Below are 17,849 nucleotides of genomic sequence, written 5' to 3'. Positions count from 1 at the left end.
AACCAAAGGGATGAAAGTTCCCTGGGGCAATCCTCCATATGTTTTTACCAGCTCCGGCGTTGCCTACTGCAAACAATTCTACAGTGCCACTCACTCTCAAAATCCAAGATGAGGAAAGCATTCTCCCCTTGTGCGGAGCCTGTGTGCCCCTCCTGAGCTGTGGCCAGGAAAATAAGTCCTGTCTGTGTTCCCTCAAAACCGATTCTGGGAATAACCTTCCACGGAATTGGTTTGGTGCCAGCCTGACTAGGAGACAAAAGCTGGAGCCCTTCCAAGTGTCTCCTAACATTGGCATGTAAAAGGGTAGGTCCCTTTGAAGTTTATTAAGTTCCTCGGCCCACTCAAACTGATCTTCCTCTCAGGGGAAGAAAACATTTCCCCCCTCCCAGCCCATTGTCTCTGTTGTGGGAGCAGTTTTCACACCTAACTTTGACCAGGGACAGGTTGGGCAGTTGCTGGGGAGCTAATGCAAATTAGGCTCCAGCAGCTTCAGGCAAGGTAAAGTTAGCTTTCTAAAAGTAAAATTTTCCCATATATTTATAGGAAAAGTCCAACCTTACCATTAGATTGCATTTTTATTACATATAATTTGAATAGAATCTGTAGCTCAAAAGTTGTAGATTAAAGTTTATAATCTGTAATTTGACATTTTCCTATGTGCCAGCTACTTCCTGACCAGTGAGAATGTTGTTTTGGGTCTAGTCACTGAAGGAACATGTCATTTCTGATTTCACATGTTCTGTTTTTCTTTTCTTTTTATTTTTTATTTTTTTCTAAGAAAGATGTAGTTGTACAGGTATAATAAATAGAAAAGCACAAATCTAATTTAGTTTACAGGGCACTTCAAAAGCATAGATATACATAAATTAATTCATGAAACATTATAATCTTCAATGACAGATTCATTTGAAATCCGAATATTCATCTAAACAGTGGGTTTAGCAGATGAATCATTGGTTCCCAGATGGGGTCTTTGATTATTTCAACCAAAATTTGTATGTATTATAGCTAACTCTATGGCAGATAAACCAATAAATTGATACCACCACTCCTTCATTATAGGTTGGATTTTTTGGAGCCAAAATGTTGCAGTCTAGCATTTATTGTTGTTGGCCGTTAAATCCTTGTACTTCTGTTAAATCTCCATATAAATATCTGAATGGCCATATTATAGGTGACTAGCCAACTACCTGGCATTATATATTCCCAATAGTATAATTTTATGCTCTGATGAGCCCAACAGAGGTTGCTGTAACTGAGTTACATAATGTCACATGTTCTGCTCAATAGTAGGCAAGTGAAATATGCCAAAAAAGTTTTAAGCCAATTTCAACATGCTTTAGGTGTCAGAGCACATACACAGGGAATTGGATGGCAGTGTCCCGGGGTAGGATCCAAGACTACCAGCAGGTTAGTCTAAAAAAAAATTTAAAACTGCTGGTGATGACCTAAAAGGAGTCACTTTGCAGCACTACCTTTGCAAGATATAAAAGGTGGTTTTGTATGCTGCCTACTCAGGCTAATATTTTTGAAAGGCTCATTTTTTTTTGTTTGGTGTGTCTGTTCTGGTGGCCTGCGGCATATCTAGTGGCTATGCTGCTCTCTAACAAAGGATGTATATTGCTCAAGTACAACATAGGCACCTCACATTCCCCAGTGGCATTTACTGCTTGCTGCTAAAGATATTTTTTTCATAGTTCTGCAGCTACATTTTAGTGTCATTAGTCTGATGACTAATATAATAAAAATTAATTACTTTAAGAAATGGTGAAAGGTTGAGTACATGCCACCCGTGGATACAACATTGTAGTAAACTGGACTTCTCTTTGCAGGTTCCCCCTACACTATCTTTCTCCCATTTGAACTAATGGGTGCTGGTTTTCTGCTACCCGGGCTCCAGTGCCAATGTTCTTTCACCCAAAAATGGAATACCCAGTTGGTAAGGACTTTAGCACTATAAGCCCCATGTAAATAGTACCTCTAGTACCTAATACAGCATGTATAATGCCACCCTAAAGGACCCACACAAAAACACATGCAGTTCACCATTGCAGAATTTGTGAAATGGTGTAATCATCGTGAAAACATGACTTTGCCTACACCCTGTTTGCAATGCTAAAAATACACTGCAAATCTTTTATATAAGTCATCCCTACCGCACGCCATAAGAGCCCTGAGGCAGGATGCATTACAATACATGTGTGGGCATATCTGCATGATGTCTAGTTCAATTGCTGGATATTGCAAGTGAACAGGGAAGCCATCTTAAGGTATGTTTTGGGCATTGTTTATCATGAGTTACCCAGCTACAGAATGGCTTAACTCAAACCTAAGGTGTTTGGTATCAAACGCCTCATCTTAATAAATCCATACTGATACCAGTTTTGGATTTATTATCACATGCACCCAGAGGGCATCCTAGAGGTGTCCCCTGAAACTTGCTAGTCCTCTAGTGTGCTGGCTGACTGGTATCGACCAGCCTGCCACCATAGACACGTTTCTGACCCACGTCTCGGGGTGAGAGCACGCGCTCTTTGAGACCAGAAACAGTGCTTGTCCGAATGAAGGTGTTATCACTTTCTCCAGCAGGATGGCTGGTAAATCAGCAAACCATGGTCAGAGGCTTCAAAGCCTCTGCCAACTTTGATATGCAACACTGGCTTCCCCCAGACCTAGGGAATGTCACTCCCTGTTCCCAGGCACATTTGGAACTATGACAGGTGGGAAATTAGTTATGCAAGTAGGTGTGTTGCACGATCAAGCTAGTCACACCCCTAAGGTGGGGCTGCCTGATGTGTTCCATGAAGGAAGGGTTCTACCATCTTGTTTTTGATGGGACTAGGAACACTGGGACAGGGTTATGCCCACTCCCTACAGGAAGTGCTTTTTTTAGGGGATGTAGTCACCCCTGGAGTAGGTAGCGCGTTAGCTATTACCCTACACCCCCGTAAATTTAGTATTTAGGTGGCCCAATGTCACCACGAACTCTGATTCGTCTGACTACGAAAAGAAGGACAAAGAAGAGCCTAAGACACGAGAACTGTGGACTAGCTGAGGACTTGACGTGAAACCCTGCCTGCTGCTGTCCCGCCAATTGCATAGACCAAACTCTTCCTGCAGTTGTGCATCTGCCCGGAGCCTTGAGGAACTGCCAGCACCTCTCGCCCCAGCCAGCATCCTTGTTGGAGTGGAGGATCCCCTTCCCTGCACCAGCAGGCACTAACCGTAACTATCTGGTTATCTCTTTTGATGACAAAAAAATAATAAGAGAGGGACCGGGAGATTAGAGGTCCAGTGTACGGCCTCCCAAAATAGACATTATAAATCAAAAAGTACACGGTTCCTATTGAAAATGAACTATAGAGTGAATGGTATGTCTCCAGGAGCAAGAACCCTCATGCATCACAGTGGATGACTGGCTTCATCATTGGGAAAGCTCCTCGTTAGGCCGGTGCTGCAATGCCTAATGGGCTCCCCCAGAGGGGGTGCTCTTAACCGGGGTGCTCAGATAGTAGCACTTCCAAAACATTGAATTGATTTAAGTGGGTGCCCAATAGGGAGTACCCAAATGTCAATGGAGTGAAAGAAAAAAAGTTAAAAATTGGTTCATCACCAGTGATTATCAATCATAATTTTAATCTGTTTTATATGATGAAGACCAAGATTAAAAACAAATCGGAGAGTAATGGGTGATAATAATGGTCACCTACTCCCAAAAAAGAGGATAAACAATCTATGGTATCTCTCTATAACGGGTCTACATGTTTCACGTCCAAATGGTCCAATCGGATCCCATGACGCTTCCTCAGGACCGAAAAAGAAAATCTACTCCACAATTATTAGAACAAATACTCAGTGGTATCTAAAGATAAGTAGTCACTTACTTAGTTCTACTTGTGCAAAAAGGTTCACCCTAAGAAGATAAAATATAATCAAGATCAATTTAAATAATAAAACTTGCAAAATTAGTGCATATGTGAAGTTAGTGTGATGACAGTGGCTCACTCTAGTGAAAGCAAAACGTTTCAAACAGCTTACCATCCCCAATTTCAGGATAGCGCTCTTAGAGGATCACAAGTCAGGAAAAAGGAACTTTTATTCTGTATTTTATAATCAAGAAAAATTAACATGGCTAGAGAAATCATTTTGGCAAATACTTAGCTCTCAATTAGCCAGAACAAACCTATGATTCAACATAAAAACCATTGATATTGTTAAATCATACACAAATACTATGCTGAGGCTCCAGGTTAGTGAAAGGATAATAGGTGAAATTATTTATAATATTGTCAGTTGTGAGAAATAAATTCCTCATAAATTGATGGACCCAAATGATTGATGATGTTGTGAATCCTTCGATCTGATGTCGTTAAATAAAAACGAATAAATATATGCTAATTCGCATATATGGAAAATGCCCCGGTAAGAATGATGTTGTATAGTATCAATACAATACGGACGGAAGCAAAACTACATATACATGCCCGTCGCGGATCGCTACACGCAAACCTAGTTGTCTTCAAGCACAACAAACTGGGAGCAACAAACAGCAACGGCTGCGAGCGGGTACGAGCGGGTCAAAGAGACTTACTTGTAGTTCCTTGTTTAGCAGGCTGATTAACCTACCCCGCAGACTTGTGGCCATATAGAACGTTAGTGCAGCGTTCTAACGGGGTTTTAAAGAGGAACCCTCGTCGAGCGAGACCGGAAGTGTCAGCCGACTCGCGGCTAATGAAAGCAAAAACAGACTTAAATTCGTAGTTCGTTAGTATTTAACGTACTACAATTACTGAAGTATGAATGGAAATTAATCTGGTTGTGTGAGTCGAAGGTGGACATAAAGGGGGGGGGGGGGGCAGTCATAAAAAACCAACGGGCCCTCAACAGTTGACACTTTAAGATTTATGTGTATTGATGAAGTATTAGATAAAGGTAAGAAGCTAAAGGGACTATTGAATATTGGAAAAATTTCGAAAAAAATCTCGAAAAAAATAAATATACAAGAAAAAGGAATCCTATAGGAAAGGCCAATTCAGCAAAGGTAATGGTTAAGGATAATCCCGAATCATAAAGGGGTAGTAATTATCGCAAAAAGATCTTAAATATGTTGTTCATCATAAAGAGAATTATGTCGAGAGAGCGGACCAAGGTATGTCATCATTTAATCCCCGTAACATTGTCCCTAATTTGAAAATCCATCTCTGTTCTATTCTGAAGAGTGATTTAGAACCGTTAGGGAGGTTTTTAGGGGCTTCCAGGACCACCCATTGTAGTTCATCTGGCGAATGGGAGGTATCCAAAAAATGGGCACATAGTTTAGTAGTTATTCTCTGGCATCTAATGTTGCTTCTGTGCTCATTTATACGTATCCTCACTGGTCGAGTTGTCATACCCACATAACGTAGGCCACAGGGACATGTGATCATATATATATACAATTTTTTGAGTTACAGTTAGTGTGTCTTCTTAGGAACCATTTTCCAATGGGGTCAAGATCAAGTGATGTCGTTTTATTTGTTAACGGGCACACATTGCAGTTGCCACAGGGAAAATGACCCTCAACAGGTGGAAGATCCCATAAAGTTCTTTGTTTTGGAATGTCACGTCTTTGTGGACGTGTATGGATCACTATGTCTTTTATGTTGGAAGTGCGTTTAAAAGCAAAGAGGGGTTTTGGTATGGTTTAGCCACCACTTTCTAAAATCGACCAACGGTTGTTAAGCACCTTTTTGATCGTATTAGATAAAGGAGTGAATTTGATTTATAATGATTTATAATATCTCTTTTGATGACCATCTGGTCCACTGAGGGAGCATCTCACCAGGAAAAATATCCTGAGTGCCAAGGAGTGCAGCCCTGTCGACCTACCCTGTCTTAGAGATGTTGAGACTGCCCAGAGCTTCCCTGCACCAATACCTGGAATACCTCAGTCAATTTCAAGCACCAAGACTTGTTTAGTGTCCAGTCTGGACACCAAGTCCTCCAAGACCGAACTATTGATGAGGGACGTCAGCATCACAAAGGCCAGCACCGAGAGTGGCCCTGCTTGCTGTTTTTCCCACCATCACCAGGTCGACTCCAAGAAATGAAAGCCTCTAACGCTAGTGACCCGCCGGAAAAAACACCATTGCATCCGAGCCCCACAGCCCGAGTCCATGCTAAACAACCATGCCCCCTAGCACCAGAGGCCCTCGAGAACCGAGCCCTCCTTTGGGTTCAGCCAGACAGGTCCCCCAGTCCCTACTTGCAGCCCTTTTCATCCAGTTACTGCTCTCATTGACTTCAATGGTTAGCAACCAAGGCTGCTTCTGCTAGGAGCACCTCTGTCCCTGGATACACCAAGGCAGGTAATCCAAAACTGCTGATGGTTCTGGAGACCTTGGCTTCTACCTACCTTAAGCCCGAAGAACAGTCCTGTAAATTGATTGCAAGTGATCCTGTGAAGTGTGTGTTTTCCCCATTACTACGTTTTAAGGCTGAATCCTCAAATCTGACAGCTGTATTTTCTAAGTGTTGAACTATCGCTAACTTGAAAAGTACTCACCTGATCTTGAGGATCTTGGTTTCTAAAATCAATGGGGGAAATAAAAATCTGAGTTTGTCTCTCATTTGTTGACTCTGTGTGTTTAACAAATGCTTAGCACTACGCTCTAATAAGCTTAAACTGCTCGCCCACACTACCCCAAAAGAGAGCATTTAGGGTTATTATAGTAACCTCTGTCAGCCAATAGAGGGGCCTGTACTATCTGCAAGTGTACCCCTACATTGGTACATTGCATAGATAGACGGCTTCCTACATAATATAGTTTGATGTAGCAAGTGCATTTTTTTTTTTTTAATTGCTTCATTACTTTGTTCTGCAGACACAACCTTTGTGTGGGGTGATACAGTTCACAGCAGGGTAGTCTCCAGCCTAGCGCACCCATATCAGTGGCACAAAGAGGTGCGAACAATCTGCACCTGGCTAAGAACAGCCACAAAGGCAGTGACCTGGAAGGAAACAAAATGCTGGTTTACCTAAAAGACTGTTCAAACTCTGAGCAACAGACATTGTAGCCCCACCATCATCCAAGTGACAGTGCTACATGAAAACTAGTCAGGAGCCCCTACCAGCCAAAGAACCTAACCAAATTTCTATAGGAGCCTTGTCTCCTTTTCCTCACTGCACTATCTAGGTTTCTTCCCTCCTTTTGTATCTCCTGATACACTTCCACTGTCTGGGAAAACAACATCACTCTGCGCACAAGAACAGGCCAGGGGCCTTGAAAATGAAATCCACTGGCTCTCATCACTCTACTTTGCCTATATGTACAACGCATATACTGCAATTGCGGCATACACAAACATGCACAACATACACTCGGGTGGGATTTGGTGACAGGAAATCTGTACCCCCAAAACCTAAAACAACCCCAACCCCCACCCCTGAAACCTAAAGTACCCCAACCCCTAAAACTACTCTGAGCCCCCCTCCCTGCCCCTAAACCTAAACTCCCCCCAACTCCCCACCCAGCCCCTAAAATTACCTGACCCCCCCAACCCACCCCTAAAACCCCAACCCCCCGGCCCTAAACCTAAAACCCGACGACCCGCCCCCCAAACCAGAAAATACCCGACCCCACCCCCAGCACTAAACCTTTAACCCTGGACCCCCCCCACCCCCAAACCAGAAAATACCCCAACACCAAACCCCGGTCCTAAACCTAAAACCCCAACCCACCTGCCCCCAAACCAGAAAATACCCCAATCCCCCACCCTGGCCCTACACCCCGACCCCCGCCCCCAAACCAGAAAATACCCTGACCTCCCCCCCCCGCCCACAAACCAGAAAATACCCTGGCCCTTAACCTTAAACCCCGACCCTCCCCCCCACCGCCCCCAAACCAGAAAATACCCCGATTTCCCCCACCCCGGCCCTAAACCCCGACCCCCACACCCCGTCCCCCCAAACCAGAAAAAATACCGAACCCCCCCCCCCCCTGCCACCAAACCAGAAAATACCCCGGCCCCCCCCGCCCCGCCCTCCAAACCAGAAAATACCCCGACCCTAAACCTTAAACCCCGACCCCGCCCCTGCCCCCAAACCAGAAAATACCCGACCCCCACCCCAAAAACTAAAACCCCGACCTGTTGCGTCGTCCTCCTCAGCTGAGTCCCTTGTTTGTGCCTTAACCACGCATGTGCATGGTTCACCACATGCGTGGTTAAGGCACAAAACAACAAAGTCGTGGTTAAGGAAAGCGTTGTTCTGCTTTCGTTAACCAGGACTTCGTTGTTTAGGAGTCGGCGTTGAGGGCGTTTCCGTTTTAAAGTGCTGTCCTATGCGTGGCACACAACAGGCTAGGGCTTGTAATGTTTAAATGATGTGTACACTTTGGAGTCACATATTTATTCTTTCTGCCCTGGAAATGGAGCACTATCTATGATGTTTCTTCGCACAGCTTACATCCTCCTCTTGTTTCCTATCTTAGAAATCCTCTACCACTATACTCCTAAATCCATGCTTGAAAATTTGACATTAACTTAGTTCCGCTTGATTCCTCTTTTTCTTTTTTTTTTTTTTTTTTTTTTAATAGCGACCATCTTCTTACCTTCTGTCCTCTGCATGCCTTCTATTTCTGAGTATAGCCTTATCTCAGTCCCATGCCTATCTGCCTTAATCCTTCTAATTGTAATTGTGCATTTGGCTGAAGCCTCATTTCATAGATCACAACCTCTCCTCTTTGAAATCTTTATCCCTGTAACTTCACATTTTCTAATCTCCACCAGACTATCTATCTTCTCAACCATCCACCCAAAACCACACAAACCCCAACCAATAATACCTAACTTGTAATAATCTAATATTTCGCTAAGTAACTACAGTAAATTAATGCAATTTGTTCTTGATATCACATGACTTATCTCAATAACTACTGGGTTAACTGCTAACCTTGGTTTCCAAAGTAGCGTGCAACTCACAGTAAAGCGATTTACACCTCTTTAGGGGTAGTGAGCACTACATAAATGCAAAAGGGGTTCCTTTGCAGCACTACCTTTGCAAAACATTAAAGATGATCTAATCATCATGCAACAATGGCCAACTAATCAGTAGTGCTTATACAAGCATTGAAATGTAGCTGGTGTAGCAATTAATGGACTTGTATCAGATGTAGTTTACCAGATCCAAGAAAGAACTGAGATTTGAATGTGACCGTCTTCATTTTGTATGCCCTTATTTTATTTCACTTCACTATGTCAAGCGCTCTGAAGTGGGCTTGAGCAACATGATGTTATATACATATACAAGAAGCATTATCAGACCTTTTCCAAAGATTTGGTTTATTATGCCACAGTCTCATCTAGGGGGGGCATCCACATTAGGCCAGTCACTGTACACTACACTGGGTCTGAGCATTGTTCGATTGTTATTTTTTACTTCTGTACCAACACTGAACCTTATTTCATCACTGCTTTTCCATCTGATATGGCTTGTTAACTGCAGCCATGTGGCAATCCTTCACATGGTAGGGCTCTATTTAATGCATGTTTTGAATGCAGATTATAATTGCCTGTCAAGCAGAATTAATAAAATCTAGCAGACAGTACTGTAGATAATTAAAGATGAATAACTTTTGAAATTTGTATGTGCTATTTGGTCTTTACCGCATATGAACCAATTAAGGCCCACGGTCAAAAGTGTGAATAATTTGCCAACATTTAACCAGTTCAATAATCAATGTCTTATTCTTGTGTAGTTTGTGGACCCGTGGTGCATTGATGTAAAAATGGAGTTGCTGTATGACTGTACACCTTTCATTAGCAGGTCAAGGTTAGAGGCATCACTTGTTCTACTCCTGGTATTCGTATGTGATGAGTTGAATGAAACATTTCAAATTTTATACTAGACCTTATTTGATTGCTTTTCAGGGATACCACAATGTACGCTGTGTCTGCTGATGCCAAAGGCTTTGACACTGTGGTCAGTCTACTAGCTGACGTTGTGTTGCAGCCCAGGTTGTCAGGTAATTTGTTTCCATTGTTGTGTTAGTGTATATGATTTATCTTGCGTTTTATTGTCCTCCATGCTTCCATGCCTCTCCAGACCGCAGTATGCTTCTCTCCCACTTTCTTCTTGCTACTCTCCATGCTGGTTGCTGCCTGTACTGCTTGCTGTCTGTACCCTTCCTTCCTGAAAGGGAGGAGATCCCCTTCCTTATTTACATTTATGTTAGAAAGGTTAGGTGGTTTTAATTGTCGTGTGATATGTAAATGACAAATGGGGGGAGGGGGGGCATATTAAGCTTCCATCATGTTCGAGAGCCTTGTTCTTGTGTTGACTTCTTGTTTGCATGGAAGAGTAGTCTGATACAGCTCTGATAGATTTGCAGTTCCATGTCCTGCAAGTTGCTTCAGGACATCTTTGAGAGCATCATTATACACTATAATGTTTCAGGTGTACATATGCCTGTTTTCATTATTTCTGGGTATTGCATGTAGCAAATGTTCGGGATGTCAAAGTTTTCGTGAGATGGTGCTTGGAGGTCTGTGGTAATGCATAGGGTTGTGCTGAGTTTGTCAGAGAACTGATTAGGTTTGAAGTAAAGAATACAAAGAGTATTGGTCTTAGGGTGTCACTGGAGCCAGTGTGGAATGATCTGGTGGCTTTCAGCTCAATTTGACATTTGTGTATTGGTTTACCAATGATCACTTTCAGTGACGTGGTATCCTAGTTGTCACAATCTAGTGGAGGTGTATTTAAGCAGTGAGCAATAAGTCAGAAATTAAATCCAGATTAGTCAGGGTGTTGGCCTTAGAATAGGCTAGTGATTTTTATTTAACTGCTTGGAATATATGAGTTCTCAGAATGTGTTTATTTTGTCTGATGTTATTACTTGGGGTGTTTATGTCCTTGAATTAGGGTTTGTTAGTGGAGGAGATAGCAAATTCAACAAAGAACACAATGATCAGTTAGTTTTTATAGTATCCAAAACCTTGGAAGCCCCAATAGTTCTGTTCGTACCTCACGCTGCCCTTGAGTCACTTTTTCTGGAAACTCTGTTCCCACCTGCCCTAGATACACTATTTCAATACTGACTTCAGATTTATAGTCCTGAGTTCTGCAAACATCTTCCTTGTGATCATGGATCTTATTGACCTTGCAGCAGGATGGATGTTATTGGTGAGTTTGATCTGCTCTGGGCTTTATTTGTCCAAGTCAAAATTGTAAAGACTGAGTAAATAAGAGAATGAGAGCTCTATTAACAAATTACCACCCATTTAAACTTTGCAAAACTGATGTCTTAGTTATGTTTTGCTTAAATTATGTATTTATTAATGCTGAAAATATTATTTACTCGAGGTGTTGAGGCCCATGCGTGATTATGTCACAACGCAGTGTGCAATGGCAGTAATATTTTTTTTCTTCAAGATAAGAGTTCAGTAGAACATCCCCAAACATTTTTTTGTTTGTTTTCTAAAGCCCCTGTTCCTAAATTGAAAATGCATCTTAACAATATCCACCCTTAAACAGTATTTGACATAGCGTTGGTGGTGCCTTTTCCTTATTGAAATCCTTTTTTTTCCACTGACTGTTCAGTGTGATCACAAAATAAGCTGTGCCCTGACTTCTAGGATAAAGGTTTTAAGACCATGTGATATGGCAGGATGAAAGAGGCAGGTCTTGTTAATGCAAAAAGTCTATAACAATTCATTAAAATAATTGTATAATACTACCTGTTATATCTACTATACTTTTCCATCTGATATATTCCATTTGTTTAAAGCATTGGGGTCTATTTTGATTCAGTAACCACATGTTACGTCATTATATTGTTGGTGTGGGCCCAGAGGCACAGCAGAGATGCACTATCCACTCTTCAGCGAGATCAGGAGGCTGGGCCGGGTCTACTGGATATGAAATTGTAATATGCAGTACATGTACAGCATCCGGTTAAATGGGCAGCACCGGAGGATCGTTGGGAGAGATGACCACTACGAGGGATCTGTGTGGTACCCCCTTACCGAAACTGCTGATGGAATCCTGAATAGCTGGAGAGTATCCACATTTTATAAGGCATACAGCATATGTCTGGGAGGGGATAATAGCTAAAGGTATTCGACATCCACCCTTCTCAAGGGACCTGGGGCTGTGGGAGTTGCAGCCATTTCAGCTGTTACGACCAGACCATGCTATCACATGGTGGCACAAGGGAGGTTGTGATATGCTAAGAGATTTATACCCAGAAAAGATTTAGCACATTCCGGAAGGCGCAGGAAACATTCGGAGTGGGGGAAGGACAGTTTCTACAGTACACAAGATTAGCGAGGACCAGAAGAGAGATCTGGACTGCTTTCTGTGACATCCCACCTCATACTGCAACTCTCTTTAGGTTACCCTATGCCAGGGCATGAGTGGGCACTTGGTGCCTCTGCTTTGAAAGTGGACAGGGTGTACACAGCCAGCAAAGCTAAGGAAGCCTGGTGAGATGACTTGGATGAAGCTCACAGAGGAGGAGGAGGAGTGGAAAAAGACTAGTGCCCTAGTAGGAAGTATCTGGGAAAGCGTGGTTCAAATTGATACATTTCAACTATATTCAACACACACATTTCATCCTTGTTAAAGTACACAATGTAGTGGGCTCTGGCTGAAGTCCAACAGATTCAACTCTCCTGTTGGGGTGCGAAATTGACTGACAACCTGACCCGTTGGGTGGCGACTTTGGAAGCCTTTGATGGGGGAGGTGAACTGGCCACATGCACAAGTCTCAGTTCACATAATTCAACTATATAGTGATATAAAGTGCGTTTTGGGGCGGGGCATGCAATATAGTTGCTTTTACATGTGTTTGAGTTTTAGTTGCTAATTGTATAAGATGGAAAATGATACTGAATCTTTCTAAAGATTTAAAAAAAAAAAACATTTATTCTACTATAAATTCTTACCAGACGTTGATCCACAACACATGACTACATAATTAATTCACATTTTTGTTGATGTATTTCAACTGTAATTGTTTGAACCTGCAGTGCCACCTAATTCTAGTGACCCTAAAATGTGATTTGATATAGCTTAGTCCTTCTGAATTTTACCTCAAACGTCCTTGGGAAAAACGGGCTGCAGTTTATTTAAGATTTACTGTTCATTATTGTCAAGTAATGCTTGTAACGTGCAATATCTGCCATGCCTTGACCTCTAGCCACCGAAAGCTGTTAGAATAATTAATCTTATTTGTGATCTAGTCACTGCTCAAATGCTGCTTTGTGAAATTTGTGGCTGCCTGCAGAATAGCTGAGTTCTGAGACTGTAAAGTAGTCTACCATTAGAGGAGCCCTGTTTGAAAGGAAAGTATCACAGATGACTTGACTGAAGATAAAATGCAAGTCATTCATTGGTTGTTACTAAATCGCCTGTTTTCTGCCATTTGATAACAGAAGAAGAGATTGAAATGACGCGCATGGCTGTGCGATTTGAGCTGGAAGACTTAAACATGAGGCCTGACCCAGAGCCCTTACTCACAGAGATGATTCATGCGGTAATTCTTCTCATTGCAGCATTTTAAGAGCTTATTTTTAATTCTGTTAGCCCAGCAGATCTAATCAATTACCCTTTTCTTTTGTAAAAGGCTGCCTTCCGAGAGAATACTGTTGGCCTGCCAAGGTACTGCCCCTTAGAAAACATTGACAAAATTGATCAGAAGGTACTCCACTCATACTTGCAAAATTACTTCACACCCAGCCGGATGGTTTTGGCAGGGGTCGGCATAGAACATGAGCAGCTGTTGGAGTGTGCCAAGAAGTACCTACTTGGAGTGAATCCAGTGTGGGGCACAGGGAGTCTCCAAGACATCGACCGATCAGTCGCACAGTACACAGGGGGAATTGTCAAGGTAAAGAAGAAACATCAAAACTAGTTATATAGCTAAATTATGAGCATAACCTGTGAAATTATTGCTTACAAATACTGCATATGGAAGTAATTTCATGATACAACACTGTGAGGGAATGCCATGTCCTCCTGCCACTTCATGCTTGAGATCAGTGCACTATCCACCCTCTTAGCCATGACAGCTCATTATTATTGCCCACCAGTAGTCATCTCTGAGGTCTAGGTGGCTGCTGACTGCAGTTATAACTCCTGTAAGTTTACTGAGGGTGATTGTGGGCGTAGGGTCTGACCAAACATGGCTGCCAATGCATTAGCGGCATCAACTGGGAGCAGAGAGATTTGCTGCAAAGAACCACTTGGGAATTTTCATTTTTGTGAGTATTTTCTGATGTTCAAGGTCAAACAAGATGGCTTCTAGGAGGTCCTATCATAGTCCCAAGTGTCTTTTCAGTGCACACATGGATGCACGCAGGTGTATGGCCTTTTCCTCCATGTAAACCCTGGCCTGGGCAGAACTCTCTCTGTGGTAGATGAATGGAACCAATACACCAACAGTCATGCAAGCCAGAAGTGGAACTGTGCAGAGTTACATTCACATTCCTAATTTAAAGATGGAAATTAAATCTTGTGCATTTCTCTTTTTGGGATCTCAAAGACCCACAAAAGGTAATGCAGGAAGGGGGTAGGGGAGGAGATGGTCGTCAATCAACAGCAGGCAGCTGCTTCTCCACCTATATGACTTCTGCTAGGAAAAGATTGGTGCAATCTCACAGATTTTAAAGCTCATGGATGGGTCAGTGATTTAAATGCTTGTCATTGAAACAAGTGATTTGCAATTGATAAATTCAAATCCCAGCAAGGCAGAGTCAGCCTTCCATTTTTCTGAGGTTGATAAATTGAGTATTATTACTTTGATTCCAGCACCAGCCAGCCACATCAAACTTTGGGGCCAGACAGCAAAGTACCACAACATCCATTGTGCACTGCACCAGGAGACGCCAACGTTTTCTCCACCCCGCCCACTGCTGTAGCGCTGAAAAGCACTTTAGCATTCCACCAGTGTGGGACACGGCTAGGTGAAGACTTGGCCCGTCTTTGCCAGGAAGAGGCTGGACTGGGCCACCCCTCCTTGGCTCCTCTTCTTTCGGCCCGCCTTTCCACACAGGTATTTTGTGTGACCCCGCCCTCCCCTTCAGTTTGTGAACCCGTGCCGGGCAGCATTACACTTTGGGGGATATCTCTATTCTGTTTAGGATCGGGGCAGAGTGGGAGCTCATACTAGAGCAAGATTCACCATTAATCTGCATCCGTTACCACCCTGCCATGACGGCAAAACAGAATATAAGTTTGGTATGCCACAGGCCCAAGGACATACAACAATAGACCGCTTTTTAGCTAGGGCTGTGTCTGTCATTTCTAAGGAGATTGCATTGGCAGATCAACAGCTCCTTCTCGGCTGATTAAGTTGATTCGTATCAATTCCCAGCTCCCAATCTTAGTGTGACACTCAAAGTAGAGGTCATGTTGTGTCTGGAGTGACCTCAACCACAGTGAGCTCCCCATCCGAAGAAGAGGTGGAGTCTAATTGTGTTGACCTCAGGCCGAGATCTACCGGAGCCAGCCCTGTGGCCATACAGAGAAGGCGCTTTAAAACCTAAAACATGTGTCAAACATCTTGCTGACTTCAGATCAGTCCACTATGACTTCTAGTATAGTGTCTTTTGACACAGCCTTCTGTGAAATTTTAGGTGACCGGCTTAATGATCTCCTCAATGCAAAGTTGAGACCTATTTCTGATCGCCCTTCCGCTATTGAGAAATCTTTGAGCATCTAACAATAGTTGGTGGACATTGCAGTGTGACCCAGCATGAGAATGAGGGCGACTGATTACATCTACTGATCAGTCTCTGGTTCATTCCATTCCCCCCTCCCTCCCCCCACCTCCCAACGGCTTCATGCCCATATGTGGTAGTGTTGGCAAATGTACCAAGGTTGGCCTCTAGAGTGTTCTGTTTGAATTGGAAATTAAGGTGACATACTGGCTTCACTCCAATGTGAAGTGTGTCATTCATCTCCACAAGGAGATCTTTTTGGTACGCAGGGTAGGAGCAGTGGGACCCTTGCCTAGGAAGTTCCGAGGTGACTGTATATTTGCCAGCTTTCGTCAGCCTATGGTTGCAGGAGAAATCCTGTCCCAAGCTAGAGCAGGAGCTGTTCAGTCTGGGACAATAAGGATTCTACCCCTGGGCTTTTTTAAAATAAAGATTTAAATCCTGTCAACTCTGATCATGCTACTATGAAAGCCTCATACCAGCCACTGTACCACGCTGATCAGTTTTTATCTAGGAACAAATTCACTATTTTGTCTGGTCTACAAGAAAATAACGATGAGGCAGCTGGGGGCAGGATTGTACCTATGCTTTGGAGTCATCTGATTCCTCTGTAGTTGACAGTTTCTGCCTTTGTAGTTTGAGTACTCTCCCCGAATTATCCTGGCAACCTGGTTCTGCTGAGTGGGTAGCACAGAATGGAGATTGTCACGCAGCTGCCTGCTGATACACCTTGTCTGGTGATTCGGCGGACCCATCACTGTGAGTTTTAAATCCCCTGATATATGTGATTCGGATCATGAGGATCAGTCATATGTGAATTTGAAATGATTGTGCTGGAATGTTGGAGGCTTAGCATCTAAGTTGTCGATTGAAGATTGGTGTACTATTATTAACAGTTATGACATTATAATATTGGAAGAGACCTTGGCACCAAGTCTTTTTTTTTTTTTTTTAAATATGGGTATACATGGTATTACCTCCCTGCCCCTCTGTTGCCCTCCAGCCAGGTTGGGAGGGTGGTGTCCACCTGGTTTAAGGTCACCATTGTCTGTAGTATACAGAAGTTACACCTGGGGGGGGGGGGGTGGAATAATATACAGGCCTTTGATCTGAAGTGGGGCTCTAACTTTGGTCCGGTCTTAGTAAATTTTTATAATAATTTTTCAGGTTGGAACAACCAGAATTATTGTCAGCTTTTTGAATTTGAATAAAGTAGCAAACAGGAACTCGTGCTTGGGCATACAATTTAATCTGGCTGGTGATTCTCACGCAAATTTGGGTGCTGTTCCTACACTGTCATCTTTGACTTTTTCACCCTATTTACCAGAATAGGTTGGAGGCAGATGTGGATCCCAGGGTGGGCCTTTTACTTCCTTCCCGGGTGACATATAGTCTGGAGAGTGCTGTTACCAACTTCATGTCATCAACAGTCCCAACATGGGTAGGGGGTCTGGTTCCATAATTGCATACTTCTAGAAATAAAATGTTAACCACTCTGTTGTCTCCAAATGGGATATCCTGCCCACAATATATAGTGATCATAACCCCATATTGCTCTCAATTAGTATTCTTGTGAAAGAGTTGAGGGGAATAACTGGCCACAAGAAGCCTATTTTCATGAAAGATGCAGGGTGCAGACTAGTTTGGCATTCTGTAACATGGCCATGATTATGTGTAAAATTGCTGACTGGTGTGTGGGTCCGATTAGCCTTTGTTTAGCAGAAGTTGTTGACCTAATGTAATGTTAAAACGTTTTGCAGAATTAAACTCCTATATTAGGGCTTTTGCGTACAAGGCCCATAGACAACAGAAGGAACCGTAGCAAATCCTAGTTTGATAAGGCATGCAGAGAATCCAACAGTAGGTTGAGATGGGAACTGAAACATACCTCCAGGAACCAGGAAGCAATAAGTGTTTGTGGAAAGGCTTATAGCCCGGTGTAGGAAAGTACCATCTTGCCTGGCATGTTACCCCCCATATTTCACTGTATATATATATGTTGTTTTAGTTGTATGTGTCACTGGGACCCTGCCAGACAGGGCCCCAGTGCTCATAAGTGTGCCCTGTATGTGTTACCTGTGTTATGACTAACTGTCCCACTAAGGCTCTGCTATCCAGAACCTCAGTGGTTATGCTCTCTCATTTCTTTC

The 17,849-nt window shown here is 43.0% G+C and overlaps 1 protein-coding gene across 1 annotated transcript in view; it reads left to right on the top strand.

Annotated features, from left to right (window-relative positions):
- Positions 1-17,849, top strand: part of PMPCA (peptidase, mitochondrial processing subunit alpha) — an 88,487-nt gene that overhangs the window by 28,157 nt on the left and 42,481 nt on the right. The window contains exons 5-7 of the mRNA XM_069241605.1: positions 9,910-10,004; positions 13,414-13,514; positions 13,605-13,868. Coding sequence (XP_069097706.1) covers positions 9,910-10,004; positions 13,414-13,514; positions 13,605-13,868 — 460 coding nt within the window. The remainder of the gene's footprint in view (positions 1-9,909; positions 10,005-13,413; positions 13,515-13,604; positions 13,869-17,849) is intronic.

This window comes from Pleurodeles waltl, chromosome 6, assembly GCF_031143425.1.
Source record: "Pleurodeles waltl isolate 20211129_DDA chromosome 6, aPleWal1.hap1.20221129, whole genome shotgun sequence".
NCBI classification, from domain to species: domain Eukaryota; kingdom Metazoa; phylum Chordata; class Amphibia; order Caudata; family Salamandridae; genus Pleurodeles; species Pleurodeles waltl.
This window is presented reverse-complemented; position numbering and strand designations above follow the sequence as displayed.